The 23,858-nt window shown below is 30.8% G+C and overlaps 1 protein-coding gene across 1 annotated transcript in view; it reads left to right on the top strand.

The window, feature by feature from the left end:
* LOC111029698 (vesicular glutamate transporter 1-like) overlaps positions 1-23,858 on the top strand; it is an 83,102-nt gene that overhangs the window by 4,574 nt on the left and 54,670 nt on the right. Inside the window, exon 2 of the mRNA XM_022308821.1 lies at positions 2,655-2,770. Coding sequence (XP_022164513.1) covers positions 2,706-2,770 — 65 coding nt within the window. The 5' untranslated portion in view covers positions 2,655-2,705. The remainder of the gene's footprint in view (positions 1-2,654; positions 2,771-23,858) is intronic.

The raw sequence follows: 23,858 nt of genomic DNA, 5'->3' as shown, positions 1-23,858 counted from the left end.
TTATTTTCAGATGAAAATTCGTACCAACATTTAAATTTTGAATACATTTCATATACAATTCAAATATAAGGTAGTTGCTTTTAATTAGCTTTCCATTGGCCATGGCTCGAGCATGGTCAATAGGGCCCATTTTTCTGTTAAAATAAATAAAAATAAAAATACACCCTTAAGTCCTGATTCGTAAAAAAAGAAACAATATTTTGTTTTTGTGGAAAACGTTTTTTTATTCAATAAATAGAAAGTGTTTTAAAAAAAATGTATAAATACAATTAATATTATGCATTTTTAATGCAAATGCAAATATATAAAAACAATTTTTGAACATTTTAAGCCGAAAATAATTAAAATAATAAGTCTAAAGACTTTAAACAATTTAGAACAAATTTAGAATAAAAAACTTGGCTCAAAGTGGCCCAACAATTTTGAAGATTATCAAATGTATGATTAATGTATTAAATTACATTGAATATAATAAATGTTATGCATTTTTAATGTGAATGCACATAATTTTAAACATTTATAGCGGAAAATAATGAGTCAACTGACTTTAAAGAATTTAGAGAAAATTTAGAACAAAAATCGTTGTACAAAATATATGGCTCAAAGTGGCCTAACAATTTTAAATAATGAAAAATATAGAAAAATAATATAAGTATATGAGGAAATAATAAAAAAAGAAAACTGAGGGGAAACTGTGTATCTCACTGTCCTCGGCAACAACCGCACAGTAGCACGCTCTTGACGCCTTTCCAGACGGCGGCGAAAATGCGCCTCGGCCTACTGCGCGAACGATACTTCGTCACTGGGGTGGTCACCGGATCCTTTTGGCTGTCCAGCTCCATGTCTTCCCTCTCCTCTGGTTTCCCCTCAGCCGGCACGTCTTCCTTTTGGACCTCGACGGCAGTCAGTTCTGCTCCCTGCTCATTGTTCACATCAGACGTCTCGGAGGGTGGCAGTACTGGTTCGGTGTCGTCCCCACCGTCCAGCATGCCACACACTGCGTCGACCATCTCGTTTACAATGACGGCAATCATCGCGTCTTCTTCGTCTACATTCTCGGGTTTTTGAATAATTGATTTCTCTTCGAGTGGAAGAACATCTTCGCCTTCGATCGGCATCATCCAGTTGTCTACGAAACTAAGAACATTAGATTCCAGTGTTGCATTGATAATCTCTTGAGTAGTAGCCATTTTTTTCACAATAGGTGTGGTTTGGTCAAACTCTAAAATATGACAAGTGAGCTCGAGCCGCAATTTTAAAGTTTATTCGAAAAATTCAAACATCTCCCTGACGACGCGTAAACAACGACATTTATTACAAGCCAGCGAGTACGGTCATCATAAATAGAACAACCACGGATAGGATTTCGAGCTTCTTTGTTTTTCCAAAAACCATTATTATTGATATAATATACGCGTAGTTATAATATATTTTTATTTTTATTTTAATATAGTGGTTGTACCAACTGGTAAAGTTATATCTTACAATAGTGAGAGCAGGTAATGTAGAATTCATAGAAAAATTAGAAAAAAAATTTATAAAATTAATTAAATTAAAAATTAAAAAATGTATAATATATTATACTATAATATTTTAACGAGTATTTGTATGTCAATTCTTACTATACTGTAATATTTGTCTAATATTTTTCTAAAAAAATCTAGTTATTAATAAACTGTTAAATTCAGTAATATACCTATTAATTATTTCGATGAATTTGTTTTTCCATGTTTGTTTTAATTTATTTAAAATGATAAAATGATAACAAAAATATATTATAATTAAAAAAAAAAAATGTTATAGGCCATATAAAATATTGAACTAGTGATTGTGGTTAATTATTTCATAGTCATAAGAACTTTAAGTTAAGATAAATTGCGTGAAGGGACCATAATGTTTTTATGTTGATGAGAATAATACCACCATGACTATTATCAACTGTTGTACTAATACTATCATTTAAAGCGGTTTAAAATTTAAAATAATAAGATTATGTTTCAATTATAGTACAATTATAGTATATCTATATTTAAAATGTGCATTATTATACGAAAAAAAATCGTTTTAAAATGAAAAATGTACTTATATGTCTATTAAAATTATTGATGACATCCCAACATTTATTTTATTTTTGGCATAATTACATTTTAATGTCCCATTTTCTTTATTTAAAATTGTTTTGATTACCATTATATTGTTTTTTTTAAAATTATACTATTAATTAATAATTGATTTATTTATTGGATATTTTAAAAAATAATATTGAAATTGAATTGTTCAGTGGGCAGTGGAACAACCAGGCAAGTTCACTAATATCGTAAATTTACTTTTCTATGAAACCAAATTCATGGAAGAAATACTTTTCTATTGGTAATCCTACCATACAAATTCGATTATTATCTTATATTCAGTAAATTATTTTCTGTAATGATAAATGGGATAATGAATTTTGAAATGGTCGCCCTGTACAATTCTGAAAAGTTGATTGGGCAAATCAAATAATTTACCGGGCAGGTTGTTCCAGCGAGTGCTTCATTTTTAAATTGTTTTATTTTTCTATTTTGAAAGTTATAGGAACATTTTATAAGTAATATTTTTGTGTTAAAAAGCGTACTTAAAAGGTTTTAATTTTTATATAAATTGAAATGTTACAGTATGGATAACATCATAATACCTATACGCGGTACAGCCCAGAAAACATCACTATGGCACCAACACTGCCAGAGTGGGCTAGCATTGTCAAGAACAAAGTTCTACGAATATTTCAGGGGTAAGTTTATTGTTTCAATTTATTAACGAAAAGTTTCGTGCTAGCAATAAAACGCGGATACATATAATATATAAGGAAATCTAATGTAATGAATACCTCATGAGAAAGCTTCTACAAATTGAATTATTTAGGTATAACAAACTCGCAACATGGACTTGAGAATAATGTAACGAGTTTTTTTACGGATGATAAGGATCGTTGTTTGTTGTCTTTAGTTGAAAGTCGTTTACACTTTAAATATTTTTCAGTTATAGCATTTTCCTCAAGATATTACGAAAAACTTATTAAAAATAATTTAAGAAATTTAAAGTTGGTTAAATTATGATTTATAAAAACGTTAGTCTATTACATCTGTCTACAAAGCATGTTTTATTGCATCATACATATTTGACACTTTTAAGTCTTATTTTTTTAATATATTCATATAAATTTGTTTCTACTTATTATGAATTATACGTATTGAACAAACATACAGAGGATACAGTTCTCTACAGATAAAAATATAGCAATATTGGTAAACTACTAACGCAGCAAACATTTATAATCAGAATTTGGAGTTTTAATTTCCTTTTAAAATGCTTTACAAGTTGTAAATCAAACATTATTAGCCAGATTTCTACACAATTAAGTTAATTGCATTCCAAGTGTCACTTAATTTTGGAAATAGCTAATTTGATTTTGGTAGAAAAATGAACTCTTAAAATTATTTTTAATTTCTACAACATTGAAATTGAACTCCGTTGTCTTAACTAAATCAAACAAATTTTTTATGGAAGAAACATGCTCTTATTGGTACCTATAACGACCATTGATAAACGATAATACTCTGTTGTTAGGTATACAGAACAATAATATTACGTTTCGTTATAAAATATAATAGAATACAAAAATATACCTACATAGAAGTTAATATCATCTTAGAAATTAAAAATTAAAAGGATATTAATCATTTTTTTGAAGTATTGGTGCTTTATTAAAATCCTTTCAGAATAAAATGGAAATTAATTTCAAAAAATTAAAGAAATAACGGTTGCAATTATGGCTTAAAATCAATTATATTTACAATATTTATAAAATTAAAATACTTTAGAAACTTGGATTTTTAAAAACTTCATTATTTAAACGAATTGTGATTTAGGGATACCTGAACATTTGTTGTATAATGACCTGCTAATTATATCTAACAGTCACGTTATCGACTTAAATGCAAATTAGCCTATTTGCAGGTGTTGACAACATTAGCCGTAAAGTAATTCGCGAAATTCAATTTGATTTATAAAAAGTCGACTTCATCAACTGTGCAGTGTGAAGTGTAATATTTTATTTCCACTATAATCCACCGGAACAGTGTACTGAGGAAAATTGCATTATCAGCGGAATGCAGCCATGTTCTCCCCTTGAGGCTTATTGCAATAAAACGAGGATTTCATATACGATTGTCCTGCACCCAAAAGTCAAGTAGTCATGTTATCAACACGCGCGGATACTGCAGGGTATCGTCCGTGTGATTGATTTTGTAGTACGTACTTAAAATTATATAGTTTTCCAATAAAATATTGTTGGTTAGTAGAAAATATTCGCAGAGTACTTATCGTTTTTAATAATTGGACACGGATGTGAGAGAATAATTTTTCATTTTTATTGAATTTATTTGAATTCGAATATACATACATTTATAATAATGTATGGCATTATTATATTATAAAACGGCTATGGAGTTTGTAAACGTTCCATGCGATTTCATCTGTAAACTATTTTGTTATTATTAAACACAATCAATAGTTCTCGAATAATTTAATGCAATAATTTAATAATGTACATTAATTACATCATACATACATATCATGATATATATAATAATTATAATATACATATAGTTCTTCAATAATTAAAATGTATAGCTATAGCCGATAAGAATAATAAGTTTGGATAGACATTTTATCTCTACACAAGATGTAATTAAGTATTCCAGAATGAGTCTTAAATGAACAAAAATAATTAAATGACATTTATAAAAATGAAATGAATATTATATAAAATAATGCTATCCCCATAAATATACCATGCACACTTGCACCCCATTTATTACGACCCTAACACACACACACACACACACTACACAAACACAATTCCATTTTGTGAAAATGTGAAATATAGGAAAATTGATATTTTGATAAAACCTACTATAAATATTATGCAATTCATACAATATTGGCCCTTTTAGAGTTCGTTACTGCAGTTTCTTTTTTTATCGTTCACTATATTTCGGTTATAATTTGTTTCAACCGTAAAGCATAAACTTAAATATCGTGTATTTTTTATTAGATTATTATATTGTATAGTCCATGTGTAGATATAACAAAAAATCAAGAAAATTAATTTCACGTTTTTGTGCTTTTCTTGCTTAGTTATTGTTTTTATAATATGAATCTGTTTTTGGCTTTGGAGTCGCATGATTTTGTTATGAATATAATATTGCAAGTAATGCGTTTGGGAACAATTAATAAATTATAAATTATTTATAGTAATATAAAGTTTTATCATTTAGCGTCGAAAACCCAAATAAGATTTCCTTTCACTGCTTATTTCTCAAAAAAAAACCGTTTATTGATATTATTGCATTGTGTTTATAGAATAACGGTTTTTATTTCATTGTACTTATTAATGAACGGTTCAATAGAAGGCGGAAATATTCTCAGAAACTCATATTTATTATACGGACCGTAATATTGTCAAAGCAATGTCCCTTAGCAGTCATTTATATTGCTGTGGCGGCGACGGAAAAGTCGTCTAGAAAAACGGCCCATTCGTACTACGTATACACATTATTTGGAAAAAAGCTTTTATTTTTATCTTTGTAATCCGAGCCGGTCCCTTTTACTTTATAGAGACAGTATCACTTGTTTCTAGACAACGAAAACGACGACAAAGACATTATATAGTTTAAACACATTAACTTTAATCGGTTTTATACTTTAGTCGAGTTTATATTTTCTGTTTAGTGTTTTCTAAATATTTGAATTTAATCAAAAATGAAACACCTTCGTAAAAAATATTACACGTCTTGTCCTACACTGGTTATCTATATAATGATATATGCAATACAGTTATATAATCGGTGATATACTGATATCCGATTGAGCACAGTCTATTTTTTTATAACAACCCGATTGAGTATAGAAAAAATATTTTCATTTCGTGCAAAGTTTTCAATATTTGGTGATCCGTCTATGTACACGACTATATTTCGAGTATAGGTATCTTACGCATTCATCGTTTGTACAATAGTTATTCAATTTCATCATCCCTCATAATAAAAGTCACATGATGTAATAATAAATTATCTAAAAAACAAAAGCGCAATATTAAATTTTTTAAAACTGACTTGACACTTTTCTCACATAGTTCTATTACATTATATTTTTGTGATTTTTGAGATAACCTAGTACGTTGAGGTTAAACGTAGAATTGGATTTTTTCAGTATCAGTAACTTACCCAGTCATATACCTACTTGACATTTACTTAACGTTTTTTGAATTGTCACGCGGAGTATAGAAAACGGTCAATAATATAATATTGAAATGTACAAAGTTTGATTTTGTTCAAAAATATTCTTTTTAACATAATACAATAATTTACTTTGATGCAAATAAAAAAAATAAGTACGGCAACGTTGCACGTATTCTGCAGTGCTCGGTCATGTCATACTTTGGTATTTTTTTGGATTCCTATTGTTAGATTGCATCTTTGCTTAACAGCGTTGTAAAAAAAGGTAAACTGTGCTCAATTGCGGTACAGCCGTATATTATAATAAAATGTGAGTATGTTACAGTGGTGGTAGTGTAAACGATCATCGTTTAAACATAAAATAGATTATAATACATCATAATATGTTGAGCTATAGTAATAGTAAAACTAAAAGCTTATAAAAAAAAAAACAAAAAAAATATACATCATAATAAAAACAACGAATTTGTTTGCGTCTTTAAGCTGATTGCTGCATAAATAAATATGCCTACGTGTAATACATATATAGATTTAGCTTTGATCAATTAATTACATTGTATGATATCAAAAAGATTTTTTTGTTGTTGTTTTTAAGCTTTTATCATTTTTTTATCAAAATCGACACGTTTTCATTGAAAATAACCGTGCTACATCACGGGACTTATTGTACATTCGCGTGACGACACGCACGATTTAACCGCGACACACTCATACAGTGACTATATATATGCATTCTTCCCCAACACTGCCGCGAAATCATTAATATAATATATGAAAAAAACCCTTTACAATCGTCAATTACGTTTATTGCTTTTCCGTGGATGCTTTTAGCTGACGTCCATTAGTGTCTCAACAAACTTTTCATATCCACGCCATTAGTGTCATTCCGTATAACTTTTATGTCATTTTACGTCGACATAAAAATCAAATGATATTTTAATAATAATAATAACGGGAAAACATCGTTTAAGACAATGCCAATCGACTCTAGGGCGTCAAACCGGGTATATACGACTTGCATGTGCATTTTACTATTCATTTTATAATTATTTAATTGTACATTTATTATTATACTTATAAATACCATAATATTTTGATCACCTGTAGCCTGTTAGAATCGCTTGTTTACAGATATTGATATACCGACGATGGTATGTATTTTAATTGAAATTTTACAAACGGCTAAGACTTTTGATTACAGGGTGATCTAAAAAGCATATATTCACTCCCATTTTTTCGTTTAGTTAGAATTTATTCAAATTTTAACTAATAAAAATGTTAAATATACATAGACCATTAATTTCAAATTATTGAATTTGTTTAAACTACTAAAGTAGTCTCTAGTAGTGATACAAACTTCTGCTTTTCAATTGAGAAATCAAGAACACCCCATTTTTACTGTAAATTATTAAGTGGATAATTTGTTTGATAATTCCTAATTCAAAATTCGAACTAGTACTTTCTCGGTTATAAAAATGTTTTTAAAAAGAATAATAGTCATTGAAAATTGTTTTGCAAAAATATTAAGTAGATATAATATCGGATATAATATTTATTAGACTTGGACCATTCTTTCAAATTATTTTTGTTGATAGATGAATATCAATCATTAGAGTTTTATTCATTAAATTATTCAAGGAAATCAGGGGATGGATCGCCCTGTATTATATGCATTATAATGTACCTATATTCAAGGAGTGAGGAGGACATATTGATACTTGGTAAAAAAAAAGCGTGTAATTATACGGTCGTCAATCGTGCTCAATTGGAGATGGTATGTATATTGTAATATGTGCGTCGAGCGCTTTATAGTTGAAAAAGTTTCGAACCGTCAAACATTCGAAGGTCTTCTTTTTGTACCTGCAGCGTGACAATACATATTATACACATATATATATATATTATATATATGTATAATGCGAAATGCGCGTAATGAAAAAAAAATGTATATATACATGTATAGTACAACTTAACTCTCGCTTTTGTCGAGCGACAAACTTCATTTAATTTATATGACGGTAAAAGGAGGAAGAGAATATAATATTTAAAAAAAAAGTAAAAATCGGTGCGAAAAATAAGCGTAGGTGCCTCTATATAATATTATATACCGACCACGGTTGGCGTCGGAGACTTTTAATATCGGTCCTAAAATGTAGGGTGTTGTTAACTCATCTAGAAATTCGAGATAACGTCCGCACAAAAGGTAGAGCGGCGGCCCGGTGGTGCGCAGAGTAATATACGATATATTATATTATTATATTTATAGCAGTTACAGCAGTAGTATATAGGTAAATACTCCCTTTTTGGATTTCGAGTTGTACATAAACTTAGTAGTATATAGGTACACCACCCGACGGCCACGTGTCGGCGACAAACTATATGTATATACATGCATGATATACAACTCAGTTTGATAATAATTTATAATAATGGTTACCATTATTATTTATGTATATTATTATATTGTAGTAATAATATAATTTAATATCAGCGACACTGCTGTAATACTGTATAATTATGTATACCTATTATTGTAACACGAATATTATTTTTCGACGCTTTTCGACGTTTAACTAACACAAGTCCTATATATTGGCTAATATCCTACACAACACGTGTATATTGGTTAGCGTCCCCATTCACGTTATAATAATTATAATTTCGTCGTCACTTTAATGGATTCTAAAAATATTGTTGTCGTACATGAAACACAAATTGCATAGTAGGTACCTATAATATATAGTAATATTATTATGATTTGCTGATACTAGAATAAATTACTCTGTAAAACAAATTGACGTGAGCGGCGAGTATACAGTTACACTATATAATGGCAGTACATAGACGAAATTAAAGGTGAAAAATGTAAAAAAAATCTTTATGAATATATATTTTATAATATTAGTACTTATATTACACGTTTTAATTGTTATAAACAACTTTTGACCGACGTCAAATTGAATACTAATTTATGGAAATTAAAAAGAGCTTTTTAATACAAGTGGCTATTAATTGCACTTTGTCAATTATAGACGGGCCACGGACGTCCATAATTACGATTCATCGATGTATAAATCAATATACGCTAGTAATGTGGTATATACAATCAAGACAACAATTAATAAGTGATATCAATTGTAATTTGAACCCAAATCATATATTAGCCTATCGACAAACAAACATACCGAATTACGACGAATGATTAGTAGAAAACTAATTATTTGGATAGCTGGATATTTGTAGCACTACCGACTATACACCTCCTTAAATCCCCACACTTTAAAGAACTCTCTTAAATGGATCACCCTGTATATAAAAATGACATTCTATGTTATAATATGACCACCATGTTTTTCTGTTTTTCGCTGTTAGCTATATTTATTGGAAAAACGGGGAAAACACCGCGGCGGTCCGCGCCTGCCGCCTTGTACCTATAATGTGTAAATTATTATAATGAAATCGCTCCGGATGCGTCGAACATCTTCTGAGAACACAGCTCGAGATTATCGTAATGATTGAAATACGAAAAAAAAAAAGAAATCTAAAAACAAACGACTACCGACGCGTTTTATACTTCCGCTACGTCGGGGCCGTACTGTCGAGGTTAATCTCGATAAGTGTGTAGAGCCCAAGTGCTCGCATTGAAAGTAAAAACAATATAAATCGCCGTTACACGCAAATCCCTGGCATTAGGCCTCGTCGCTTGAATATATATTTAAAGCGTATACTCACGGGGATTCGATCGCCTTTATCGTCATTTATTTTCCCTGTTGCTCCGAGTAATTAAACGTTCCTATATAAAGGATTCCACCGCTGCTGCTGTCGTCGCCGTTTTTCTGCAAGCCCTCTTTCGTGCTATTTAATAATATAATATATATATACGCTCGTCTTATCGGTACAATCTGTGAAATAGATTTCTACGGTGCAGACGAAAAAAAAAGAAAAGGCCAGAAAGAAAACCCTTTTATATATAATTGACGTAACCTTTGTCATCCCGACGCCGCAAACCTTTGCCCACTATACTCTTCGCCTTGGTAAAAACTAACAAAAGCCAATGAACTCCCACTAGTTCACAGTAATAATATGATGTCATACTATTAGTAAATTCATAAAGAGAGAGAGAATATCAAAGGTTTGATGACGTCATTTTGTCGTTATTATTTTAATAATAATACAAGAAATTATTATGGTAAACGTCTAACAATTACAATTTTTATGTCTGATTTTGAAAATCATTTTTATGGGTTTTGGAAAATTATTTGTATTCTAAGATATACAGTCTAGTATCTGAGAATAATACAAAAATAACTAATAAGGTCTTATGAATAATGTACATAATATATAATAAAAAATAAACTATACATTTTATAATTTAGTTTCTGATTTTGCACGGCTGTGTCCGTGCAAATTAATTAATGCCCGTTGAAAAAACTTCTTAAACTCCGTTAAGATTAAACTGCACAGATTTTGAACATATTTATTTGGGCTGTTTGGATAAAACCATAAAAATAGTGTGGGCTTATAATGTATATAATATTATACATTTTTAAAATTAATTAATTTTCTATAAACAACACGGTGACTCTATACAAAAAAAAAATATTCGTTTTTTGTTAGCCAACAAATCCCTGTGGGAGTCAATATTTAAAATATTGGCTTTGAAGTACACATTCTCAGGTAAAGGATTACTATGTACCAAATTCTAGAATAACGCTTTATATACTTGGCCGAGGATCACTTTCACACATACATATATTGCCTTTAATTAATATAAATGACAGTCTCTCAGCTTTTAAAAAAAAATTAGTGGCTACATAATACATATCACAAATTCAATAGAAAAAATAATGCATAGGGACGTTATTTATATGATTAAAATATAGTGTGGACTTGGTATAAATCGTTATTACTTGATATTGGCCAAGGACATCGTTCTTATTAATGACAGTAGTATAAAAATGACAGTTCTGATACTTAGCCCTTCTGGCTCTCCCAGCCTTCCTGGCCCTAGTCTTCCTGACCCTAGTCCTCCTGGCCCTCCTGGACCTTGCTCACCCCCCGATCCGCTACATACGTGTCGTATATTTTAGAGTAGACACCAGAGTAGAATATGTCTAGGGAGTTGGGGAAGATAATAAAACCTGCATTTTTAGAAAATAGGATTAAGGAAATATGAATTGATTGTGTTCAGATTGTTTGTATTTACGTACTCAAACGGTTTAAGTAAATATCAATTTTATTATTTACTCGGTTAGAACAGCAGCTCAAGGTAAAAATGAAATAGAAACGAAAATATTATTTATTATTTTGTTATTGAAACAGTAATCTTTGCAAATATTTACAATAAATAATATATATCTGATACGACATTTGAATATTATTATTCATTCTGAAGTGTGTATATTATAATGTTACAAAAAATACGACTAAGCCTGAGCGTCGCAATCTACGAAGAGGCCTTATATTATGTTAAAAACTAAATAATATTGATGTAGCTTGATTATAGGTACTAAGGTACCTACCATCCGTGTATAAGTGCGTATCCAATGTACACAATATAGATAATACAATTTTAAGTGCAAACATTTTTTTTTTATTAAAACATTCTATACAAGTAATTTGCAATAAGGTTATGAATACAGGAAGTGAGAAATTGAATAAGAAACCGCCCACTGGTAACACTTAGCATGAGTTATTTATACATATATATATTTTAAATTGTTGATGGGTTGAAATTGTATATATTATTCATGTAATATGAATACATATATTTTAAATTGGTAATTGTAAGTACGAACATTAAATCAATTTGAACTATGTACTACCTATGATTCGCGGAATGTCTGGTGCTGTCTATATAATACAACTGTTCTTAATGTAATTAATTTATGGTGGTTTCATATTTTAGTGTAGGTAGAAAGTTATTTGGTCGTGTCATCGTCGTCGTAGGTCGAAAAACAATATTCAGTGTTGTTGCATCGTGATTTAAAAAAAAACGCGGCGAAATCGTACGACGCCCTGCTGCAGGGAGTGTATCGTTTTAATACGTTATTATTATTTTTTCTGCCCTTCGTTATCCTCAAATATTCTCCGGTTTCGTTTAATATTCAAGTCATCACTGCCGGGGCTATAACTCATTGTCACCGAAGGAGGAGTTTTGATTAAGAGATACAGGCGTTTAATGGACTGCCGCCGTTGTCGCCGCTCCACTGGAACGCACCCTAAAAAAAGAAAATACTTGCAAAGCACTGATGACGACAATAACATCAACGGAACCCTCTCCGACGTCATGTATACATTATACTCTATACATATATTAGACGTAGTATATTACTTAATATATTACATAAGCCATATAAATAAGGAAATTACTATATATATTATATTATAGTGTACACACGCTGAATTAACCGATCTCGGGGCTTATATTCTTCACTGTAATTAATTATTATTATAGCCAACCAAATGAAATGGAATATTTGCTGCGTTATTGTTTTGTGGCTTATCGTAATTCGGTTCTCAATTAAATACAACGATAGGCAGTATTATTAAAATATTTTTCAGTTTTTGATTAATTTTTCTTTATTTACTTCGTGATCCATCATTTACTGTAAACACTCATTTTTTTAGTTTTTTTGAAAATATTTTTTTTTAAGCAGTTTTAAGATTATAAAAACAACATTTTTCTAAAAAATATAGTTTATCTTAATATTTTTTTAATGACATGCACTTTTAATTCCTTGTTTCAAAGCAGGATATTTCTTGAAGTTTTTCCATGGGTAAATTTTGGACTATAAGTTATATAAGTGATTCTAGATCATAGTAACTTCATGATTCTGTTAAAATATTTAATAACCTACTGAAATAATTATACTTATACATTAGGCAATAAAAACCGAGTGTAGAAATGTAAACTAATTATCACTTTCTAGTCTTTTGCATTCCAAAAAACTAGTAAATATGTAGGAAAATTTCTTCTAGAATTATCTTGACTATATTAATTGGTCTAAATAATATGAATACATTTGGCCATAAAGAATAGAGCCAGTGTTTCTTAACCTTTTTGATATCACGGAACATCAAACAAATATATTGTTTTTATGCGGAACTGCGAAACCCCTATGAAAATTATTTTTTAAAAAGTATAAATGATGTAGATAAAGTGCTTTCGTGGACTCCCTAAGTGAGAATCGCGGAACCCTAGGGTTCCGCGGAATACAAGTTATAAGAAACAGTGGAATAGATCATTGTCAATTTGTAATTCTTCTTTTTATAGCTGATGTTGTAAATTATAATAATAAATTATAAATCTTAATTCAATGTCTAAATGAAAAAAATACCTCAGATTTTAACTTTATTTTATTCTCTTTATGAAATTACTTATATAATAAGTATGTATTATTCTCATAACAGACAATAATATTGTAATATTCACCATTAGACTTTTTATTCACATTGTAGGAACAAAATAGTATAAACTTTGAACTTAAACGAATTTTCAAATTTCAAGTTTATCTGGAACACGAACAGCTATATATGGTACCTATAATTACTCATATTAAGTATATTATAAGTCATTTTCGCTCATTTCGAGATCTGCAGTTATGTGCAGCTAGTAGCTTATGTACCAATATATGTTTAAGGCTCAATGCCGGATAAACCGAAAGCCGAAGCCTTTTTGCTTTAAAATAAATTTGGAGTCACCGATATTATGGATATCAAAGTATCACAAATGGCAATATGTTATGAACATACAGAAGCCTGGATTTTTCTTTAGGAGGCGGCGTGGGCTGATAATTTGTTGTATTAAGGAGAAGCTATTATAACTAGGATCGTTGAATAATTCATAAGTTATTGGAGTGCTGATGTTACAACTGTGGGTTTATAGTATTTTTGACTTTTGCAGCAATCCTAGTAACACAGATCACAATTTTAGTACATATTTAATACAACTTTATTTATTGGTTATTTAATTCAACTTACAGTGGTGTGATTTGACAATAATTAATTTTGATTTTAAAACAGATTGAAGTAGTATAGACATTATATGGTCTTAAAACCAATATTTAAACAATCCAGCAATCGTTCCAACTGAGTGTAAGAATATGTAAGTCCAATTAATGTTAAATTAACTGCAGACTAGCATTAGCTCAAAAACGAAGTTCAAATGTGAATAACTTTAACTCTGTTAGTGGTTTATTTGAACTCAGATTTCTATGCTTGATGCAGAGAAACCAAACACCTTTGCACAGCGGATATAATATATAATGATAAATAACATTCACACAAAAACACTGTTTTGATAGCTAAAGTTAATTTTAAATTTTATCGTACGTAAATCTTAATAATGAATCTGTTTTAAATATAAATATAAGTGAATACCTATCGATAGAGTTTTTTTTTTTGTTGTGAGAAGCTCCAACATTTTCTTTTACATCCCGGGGTCCTGCAGAGTTCAAGAATTGGCACTGCATGTGCCGCCTATAACACTTCCTCCCAAAACACGAATATTATAGGATTTATATTGAGTACAAATGATGGTCTTCTGGAGGGTTTCCGGAGGAGTGTATTATTTTTGTATCGGTTTCTTCTCGCGGACTGAGATTCGCGTAACGATCGCGCGGTGGTCGTCGGCGAGGAAAAAACGCCACGTAAAGATGTCGACCCGATTTCCGCGTTTTTGTCCTATATAAAAATGCGTACGCTGCTGCAAAGATAATAATAATGTAGACGCCGTGGAACGGACGAGCAGCGACGGCGACGGCGGCGGACGTTTGGCGCCAGACAGATATTCGGACTGGGCGCCAAGAAAAAGGTCCGTATATAAAAGCGGACGACCCTTCTACCCTTCGGTTTCACCACCACCGCCTCCGCTTTTGCGAGCATTCAGCATAGAATAAAATATTATATCTATATATATATATGTATAAGTGTGTATATATATACATTTATATTCGAATCGTATAGTGCAGTAAATGCGCTAAAAATACGCTCGCGCCCGTTTGTGTGTGTCTGTGTACATGGGAAAATAATATTATGCCCTACAAGAAATATTGTTTACTGTCGGAGCTTTTTGTCGGAAGTTATTTATATATATATATATGTATATATATATACATGGGGTGATCCATTTAAATGTGGCTACACTAATTTTTCGAAATCGATTTTTGTGTTCTAGAATAAAAACGTTCTTGTATAATAATATTTTACAACTTGCTGCCGAACTATTATTATGACACGCTCTTAAGTATTAATTAATTTATCACGGCTATGATATTATATTTGAACACGCCTTTTCAGACGAGTCATCGAAAAAACGAAAAACCTAACATTTTCTTATTGTCCTTCACTTTTATCGTCGAATAAAATGGAAAGCGTTTTTTTAGTTCTTGATACTTTCTTAGACATGGACTCCAGAGTCACGTCAGCCATCTACGGTTGGGGCTTAGGAGTCCCGTCAGGCAGTTTAGAAATATTATTTAACACTTCAATAAATTTGAACAACATTTTATATTATACCTACTTATTAAAAAATGTATAATTTTAATTTTAAAATAAGAAAAAAATTTGTTCTTAATAACATTAACTATATAACCAATAAATGGTAGTTTCAGACTAGTTTGTGAATCAGTATGTTTTTGTCACTAAGACACAAACGAGAGTTAAAAAGCAAGGGTACTGAGAACATGTAATAATATTAAAGATAATATATTTTTTTTATTAGTATTGAAAAAATCTCAAATGACTGACTGTACTTATGAGCAACGACAATAAAATGTTGTTTATTGAGTTTGGATATCTAAACTGGACTAATGCAATTTATTAAGTACATTCTTTGCATAGTATATAATATGATATATATAGTTATTAACTAAAATTTTAATAATAATATATATATGTATTATAATACGTTCAAAATGTCATGCTCCTTAAAAATTGTTCAATTTCCAAAACGCAAACGCTAGTAAATTTCATAAGTACATGTGACTTTGATTTTTTTGTTGTTTTGTTTTTAATGTTTTTACGAATATTTTTTTCGTCGACACTTTTTTTATTTTGCATATGCAGTTTTTGATATCGCACACCCTCATTGTTATGCCGTAGACTGTACACCGAATCTTAATCTATATCGACTAATGGTTTTTAAATATAATATATTATACATTATGCTGAGTTATATGCGTAATGACTGAGCGTCTGAGCATACTTATCCTCACTTTTTCCTTTAATAATGAATATATTTAAATTATGTATTTTGGAATATTGAAGTATATTAAAAAATCATATTTTAAAATCCTTGAGTTTGTTTTGTACTATTTAAGCACTTAAGAGTGCTTTTAGAGTGTATAACTTCTATTTTTCTAATGAATAGCTCACTTTTTTACTGTAAATATTTTAGTGGAAAATTTGTTTGACAATGTTAATTAATACTTAAACGAAATTCCAACGAGTAGCTTATCAATTTTTAAAATGTTTCTACTAAATATAATTGTCCTTAAAAGTAGGTTTACTAAAAAATAAAATAAATTTAATATTGGATCTAGTATTTAATATACTTTTTAAAAGTTATAAATATTGAAATATCAATTTGTTAATCAGTAAAATTTTCAAATTGTCATAGCTCCCATATCTTTCAAACTCATTCCTGTTGAACTGATCCTTATTATTACATAAAGTTAAATAGCTCAAAAACGAATTACTTGAATTTTGATTTTAATACGCCAACATTTTCAGAAAAAATATCTGGTAAATAATTTATAGTAGAAAAGAGGATTGTCAATTGAAAAATAAAATTTTTCACCTCTACAGACTACAGGACACTTTTTTGGTAAAATATAATCTGAAGAATTTAAAAATATGGTCATCAAGTATTATAATCAGTTTCAATTAATCAGTTTAAAAAGTCAAAAAATCTGAATTACTGGATTATTGAAAAAAAACAGAGGGTGAGTATGCTTGGTGATTCATTCGGTATATTAAAATAATAATAAAGTTTTGGTCTTAAATTGAAAAATTCTTTTGCAAGCATTTTAGTTGTAATCGAAATGTATATAGTATATACGCTTACCATTCTATTTTATAACAAATATTATAGTTACTAAAGTTTGGACGGGAATATAACGGTCGGAAAATGGTATCTACCTACTAGTATATATTATTTTATATCGTATATAACATTCATTTCCACGAATTACTATTATATATTTAATACAAGAATACAAGATTCGCTCTCAAATACATTCTATGAACTTATGTAGTTTTATTAGTTAAGTTTTAAAATAGTCCTCTATTATATTATTACTTGGAAATGGAATACTGCTATGTACAAAAGCGATGAAATGGATTTTGAGCTGTGATTAAGTCTGTAATTTAAGCAGACTTACCGTCTGGACCATCCCGTATATTATAATATAATAATATAATGTACGCGTGTTCGTCCACGATAACAGAATAATGAGCGCCGCAGTACTTATATAATATAGGTACTTTGCTCTCAGACGATCGAATTTATAAACTTTTTTAAACAGTATTTGTCATTGTATACATTCTATTTCGTATAAATATAGTTTTTCGCTCTCTAAATAGTGTACGAGTATAATATAATGATGACACAGTAATTGCGTCTGGTCGTCTTCATTAACATCCACTTCGATGTCTAACCGTCATCTTGTCTTCCTGACAACTGACGATTTCATGACAGCTACTTTTCGTATTGCTGCAATGTAAGCTCTTTTTGCCATTCGTTAAAATGAAATATTCTACAAAATTTTTTTTTTTTTAAAACGTCATTTTTCCTTTAACATAACGATAATATTATTTTATTTTATCAAGATTTGAACGTGTATTGTGAACTATTGTTATTAATAATTGACAATCGAATGCTGAGAAACACCGGTCTTACTACTGCACACATAAATGACGAAAAAGTCCAAAAATAATTTCGAGAGGGTAGGGGGTGGGGTGGAGCTATACCATACGTTTTCTAAAATAATAACCGGATGGAGTTTTTAGCTATAATTGATTGGTTATTTTTATTATAAAGTTAAATATTTATAATAATTTATTATTTGATAGAGCCTCTAGCAGCCTAGCCTAGCCTAACCTAACTGTTATCTGCGAGGAAATAGGTCAATATAATAAGACTTGAAAATTAAATATAAACACACTTTCCATAATATTAATCAAGTAAAAATTACAAAATGTCTAATGGATATTTCTAGCTGTTATATCTATTATTGTGGTGATATCGTTTGCATGTCACGTGCACAATTTTTACCTATTGGCTATTTAATAAATAATTTTGAAGTGGAAAACCCTTCTCAGCCTCCTACACTAAATTGCGTTTTTAGTAAACTTCAAGTGTTTATAAGTTATATTTGAGATAAGCAAATCATGTGTCTCATTTATTTTGATTCCGCTGCAGAGTGCAGAGATTCGAGTTATTGAGACTTGACTGTAATAAGCATATTTTAAGAGGCGTCAAATTTATGAAAATCAAATTACGATAGTTAAATATATGGGGTTATATGAAAATTGTATAGTACAACCTATGCACGTATATTGTTGTATGCAGCGTCGACCGCTCGACTTGAAGTTTGATTTCTAAAACAAAAAATCTGGGTTGAAAACAATGAGTGGAATGTGTGTCCGGTCGGTCTTGTTATTTCCAACTGCTTTTCGTGGTGTGGAAAAAAAACCACGACTACATTATAATACCTCGACCGGCAATAAACGCTTTGCATATACGCGATAAAATAATAGGGACCGCGGTCGTTGAGTGCCGCCGCTGCCGACGTTAATATATATACACGGTCGTATTAAATGAAAACACGCTGAACAGCCACCCAAGTCTTTAGGGATTGCGCGTATAATAATATAATATATAGTAGCGATTTCAATCGGAACTCAAGTGCTTAAGCACTGCTGTTATATACTGCCACCATATAATATAAACGCTTATATTGTATATACATAGACACTGTACGCAGATCACAAAACTCTATATATATATATATATATATAATATATATGTACACCATTGGGCCGATGTTTAATCAACAAGTTGATGGCCGCGGGCCCGCCACCCCACCCGCAGTGTTTGTTCATGCAAATGCTCGCCCTGGTTCGCGTATAGATCTCTCTCGATCTCTCTACCCCTCTCTCCGCATACTCATATATATGTCATGGTACCCGTCGTCGTATAACATTAACAAAACACACAACAAAATTTATGTACACACGTTTATAATATAATATATATATAGGGTGATCACCGATCATGCTCACACCATTATTTTTCTCCAATAACGTTGGAGTTATTGAAAATCATATTTTTGGAATTTTTAAATATCATACTTAAGGATCAAATTTTAGAAATTCTTGGGATCATTTTCAATTAATAAGTCCATAATATTGAGTATTTCATGTGCCATGGGGTTACAATAAGCTTCTGTTTTTCAAACGACACTCTTATCCCCTTCATTCTGTAAGTTATTCAGAGGATAATTTTTCTGAAAAAATCGAAGTGGCTAATTATTTGAAAATTGTAGTAATCTATACCTACTTCACTATTCCGATTTTAAAGACCATTATACTTATACTCTGTTCAGCGAATAAACATGCTGCTGGCCACATCTTTTTCCTCCACGCAACACTCTGCTAAAAAAAACAGGCTTCTATGGCAGGGTAAAGCGGGAGGATGCTCAGAATCATCGTGTTTTCTCGCTGAACAGAGCATAGTATAAACATTTCAATAACATGACTACTCGTTATAATTTTGTATAAAATTAAGTTATCTACTAAATAATTTACAATAAAAAAATCATTTGAAAAACAGAATACCTAGTTTGCATCGTAGTGTCTACTTTGAGTAGTAGGTATCAAGTAACAAATTGTAAGAATTTGAAAGTATGGTGTTTGAGTATATGTTTTGAATTCCATAAATCAGTTTGATTAAATTGATTGTTAAATAAAAAAACTTTTGCAGTGAACAAACTTCCAGGTGAATCACCCTGTACAATGTGTGCGATTGTTTCTGCACCGGGATGTTCACCTCCGGCAGTATATATGTATTGCTACATTATCATTTCCATCTCGACCCTTCCCCAACCACTCTAAACGGCGAAATCCCGAATCAGTATTCCAGCGAGTACTGCAGCTGCAGAAAGTATACTCACGCGCGTGTTTATAGATAGGTTGCAATAATTGAGCTTTGACGTGTTTGCACAGGCAAATAAACCCGTCGCCGCCGCCCGATCGGGTGTTTTAGGTCGCGTTTGAAAGCGTTTAATTATATTTTACTTCTATAACTATAGGGTGGGTATATTAAAAAAAGTTCTTTTCAAAAAAATTTTTTTTATTTAAAACACTACATGATTTGTACAAATTATTCGAATAATGAGTTTTTTATTGACTACTAAACTGGGAGCGATCGCTGACAAAAAAAAACCGAGCTTCAAACGTTGACTGAAGATTTGTCTGTTTTTGATGTTGATACAAATAGTGATTTAAATATTGAATGATTGGTATACGTTTTCTGTGATAATATTTGTAAATTGTAATTCATAAACACCATAAGTGCACCTATTATTATTATTATGTATAATACTACTAGTATTAAATTAATTTTTATCAAAAATAAAACATTATTAAATGATTTTCTTGTTATCGAAAAAAATATTTTTATAATAATGTTATAGCCCTATGAACATTTTTAAATACACACATAAGTTGATTTAGATGATTCGTGTTTAGCGGTATTATGTTTATACAGTTCAGTAAGCTGCAGTCTAATGAGCATCGCATAAGTATAGCGATAGAGAGTGTAAATATTATATACGAGGCACACAATATTCAAAAGTATAATCGTTTTTAATTCATATTTATACTTTAAATATATACCTACAAAAGTACTTGCATATTATTATATAGTATTACAAACAAGCATTTATGATGATGTTTATTTTATACAAAAACGTAGATAATTATTATGGACGCGAGTACATAACATTATACTGCACGTATATAATAATATCATCGTACAATTTCAACGAAAAATATCCGTTCGAGTCCTTTTGAAGGATTTCGACTCTACCCCCCGACCTCTCCCACCATCATTACCACTCCGCTTCTCCGTATTTTTAATTTTACCCCACGCACGCGCACATAAACATTTTTAGGTCATTACACCACGCTCTGTCCGGCCGTATAGTATTATATATTATAATATCATCGTATATACATGTATATAGTATAGTACACTAATAATATAGTCGTCATCGTTCAGTCTCTTGCATATTATAATCTGTTGAGCGTGAAATGGGAAAACTGATCGGATCGGATTTTGTGTGCGCACCTGATAAGGACGCTGCCGCCGGTCGAGTGAGGGGGTGGTGGTGGAGAAGCAGTACAAAAGGGGTATTAGCATTGACTCGTTCACGGGCGGCGGCGTATGTAGTCGCCACGCTAATACAGCGGAGCAAATCTCTTTGTAATTGTTTTAAGTCAGCTCTTTTGCTCTCCACTCTCTCAGTCTCTCGAAAAGAGCTTTTAGTCCTATTGTCTCCGTTTGTTCGGCAGAGGTAGCGGAGAAAATTTAATGACCGACGGGGACCGCCGTCGAACCACTGCCGTTCATTGTATGTTATATATATATATACATAAAGCCGCCCTTAACCGTTACACTCTCTCTCTCTCTCTCTCTCACTCATCGGTTCTAGATGCACATATAATATAATATATATATATATATATGTGTACCTATCGATCGATCAGTCGCGGCACTTGATTGCGACGTATTGTATTAGACAGGAAATGGTGAAAAGCTGGCGGAGAGGAGCATAAAAAATCTCTTGTTTGATTTTATTCGATTTCTCTTATTTCTGAACGGGAAATTTGTGTGTGTGAGTGTTTTCAAACTTTTACTACCCTTTTCAATATAGTGATTTATGCACATGCAAAAAGCGTGTCTCGACTGGATGTTACAGAGGAGGGGGTGGAGGGGTGGCCATGTTTTCGGAGACATTTACATAAATACCGCCGAGATCGAAATAATTTGTCTATTTATACTGGTGACACGGTAAAGGCGGATACACCCTTGGTTGTACTGGCACCATATGATATCGCGGGAAATAAGGGTGAAAAAAATTAAAGACCTCGGCGATGTTTATGGTGCATCACCTTATTGCAAGACTGTGTGATGTCGGCGTGTGTGGTGGAGTGGAGATGAAATGAATACTACCAAGGTGACTAAGAGATTTTTTGTTTGGCTAAATGTACATATTATTATCATCTTTGCCGAAAATATATATAAATTATAATCATTATCTGAATCGCGATTTATCCATAAGATTATATATTTATTATGTTTGCAAACGACTCGAGACTGGCCTCGTATAAAACAAAGCGTGCGAGTAATAATAACCCCTCGTTCGATTATAACTCAAACTGTACTTATACGAGGATGAATCATGTTTTAGAATTAACTCTAGTCGATTGAAAACGAAATCGTACAAACTTAATACCACAGGCATGGAGCTGAATTAATTAAAAAACGGTTTAAGGATGACTACGACGTCATAATATTATATTTAGGTCCCTACATTATCAATACGAGTATTTTATATTTTATGAATACAATAAACTAAAACGCATTCTTATATTTTTCATTTATAGCATATGCATTTTATATATAATAGACATTATTAATAATTAATATGCTATACCTAAGTATAGAATATACAGTTTTAACTGTACTTTAATTCAAACAAGAAGAAGTAGCTATGTCTATGCTAACCTAACGTGATAAAAAGAACGATCAGACATCAACGGGTGTCTGAGTGTCCGATCCTTTTTGGTATAATTATATACATTTGTGAATTTTTATTACTAAGCTATCTGTATGTCTCGTCGACTGAATATATTATTATGTTTTATTACTGTCTCTGTTTCTATTAATCTCAGTCCGAGTCTTACTCTCTTTACTCTCGTTTGGCTTTCTCGGCTCCAAATTAATAAATTAATTTTTATCCACCTAAATATTGTGTCATGAGTTTTTTTATTTATCATTATTACTATTATTATAATTGGTTGTTTCCTCGTTACGTTCCGACACCTAATATTATGAGTATAAAAATCCACGACGCACTGACCCTTTCTGATGTCTGCCCGTGGATGGCGACCTTGTCCAAAGTGGTAGGCGACCACATATGACGTCCGACCTGCGAGTCGCTCCCTCGGTGAATATTATCACTTGTCACACTTGCAAAATAATATTAGATATAGATAGATACTAGAAAGTCACAAAACACTCTTTATTTGATTCACTTCCCCACTACCTATAAATTAAAAAACTCGATTACATTTTTTTGAACTGAGAGAAGCTTATAATTTTTTCCAAATTCATTATTAACTAAAAACTTGGCTGGTTAAATTTATTATTTGTTAACTACTAACTTCTAACTTTTCTTAATTTGAGTTAATTATCTTCATTAACTTGCCAACCTCTGTAACAAGGTAACATTATTATAGACACTTTGGCTTAGTATAAAATCATTTGACGTTTCGTAATATTACGGAAGA

Source organism: Myzus persicae, unplaced genomic scaffold (assembly GCF_001856785.1).
Source record: "Myzus persicae strain clone G006 unplaced genomic scaffold, MPER_G0061.0, whole genome shotgun sequence".
Classification (NCBI taxonomy): Eukaryota; Metazoa; Arthropoda; class Insecta; order Hemiptera; family Aphididae; genus Myzus; species Myzus persicae.
This window is presented reverse-complemented; position numbering and strand designations above follow the sequence as displayed.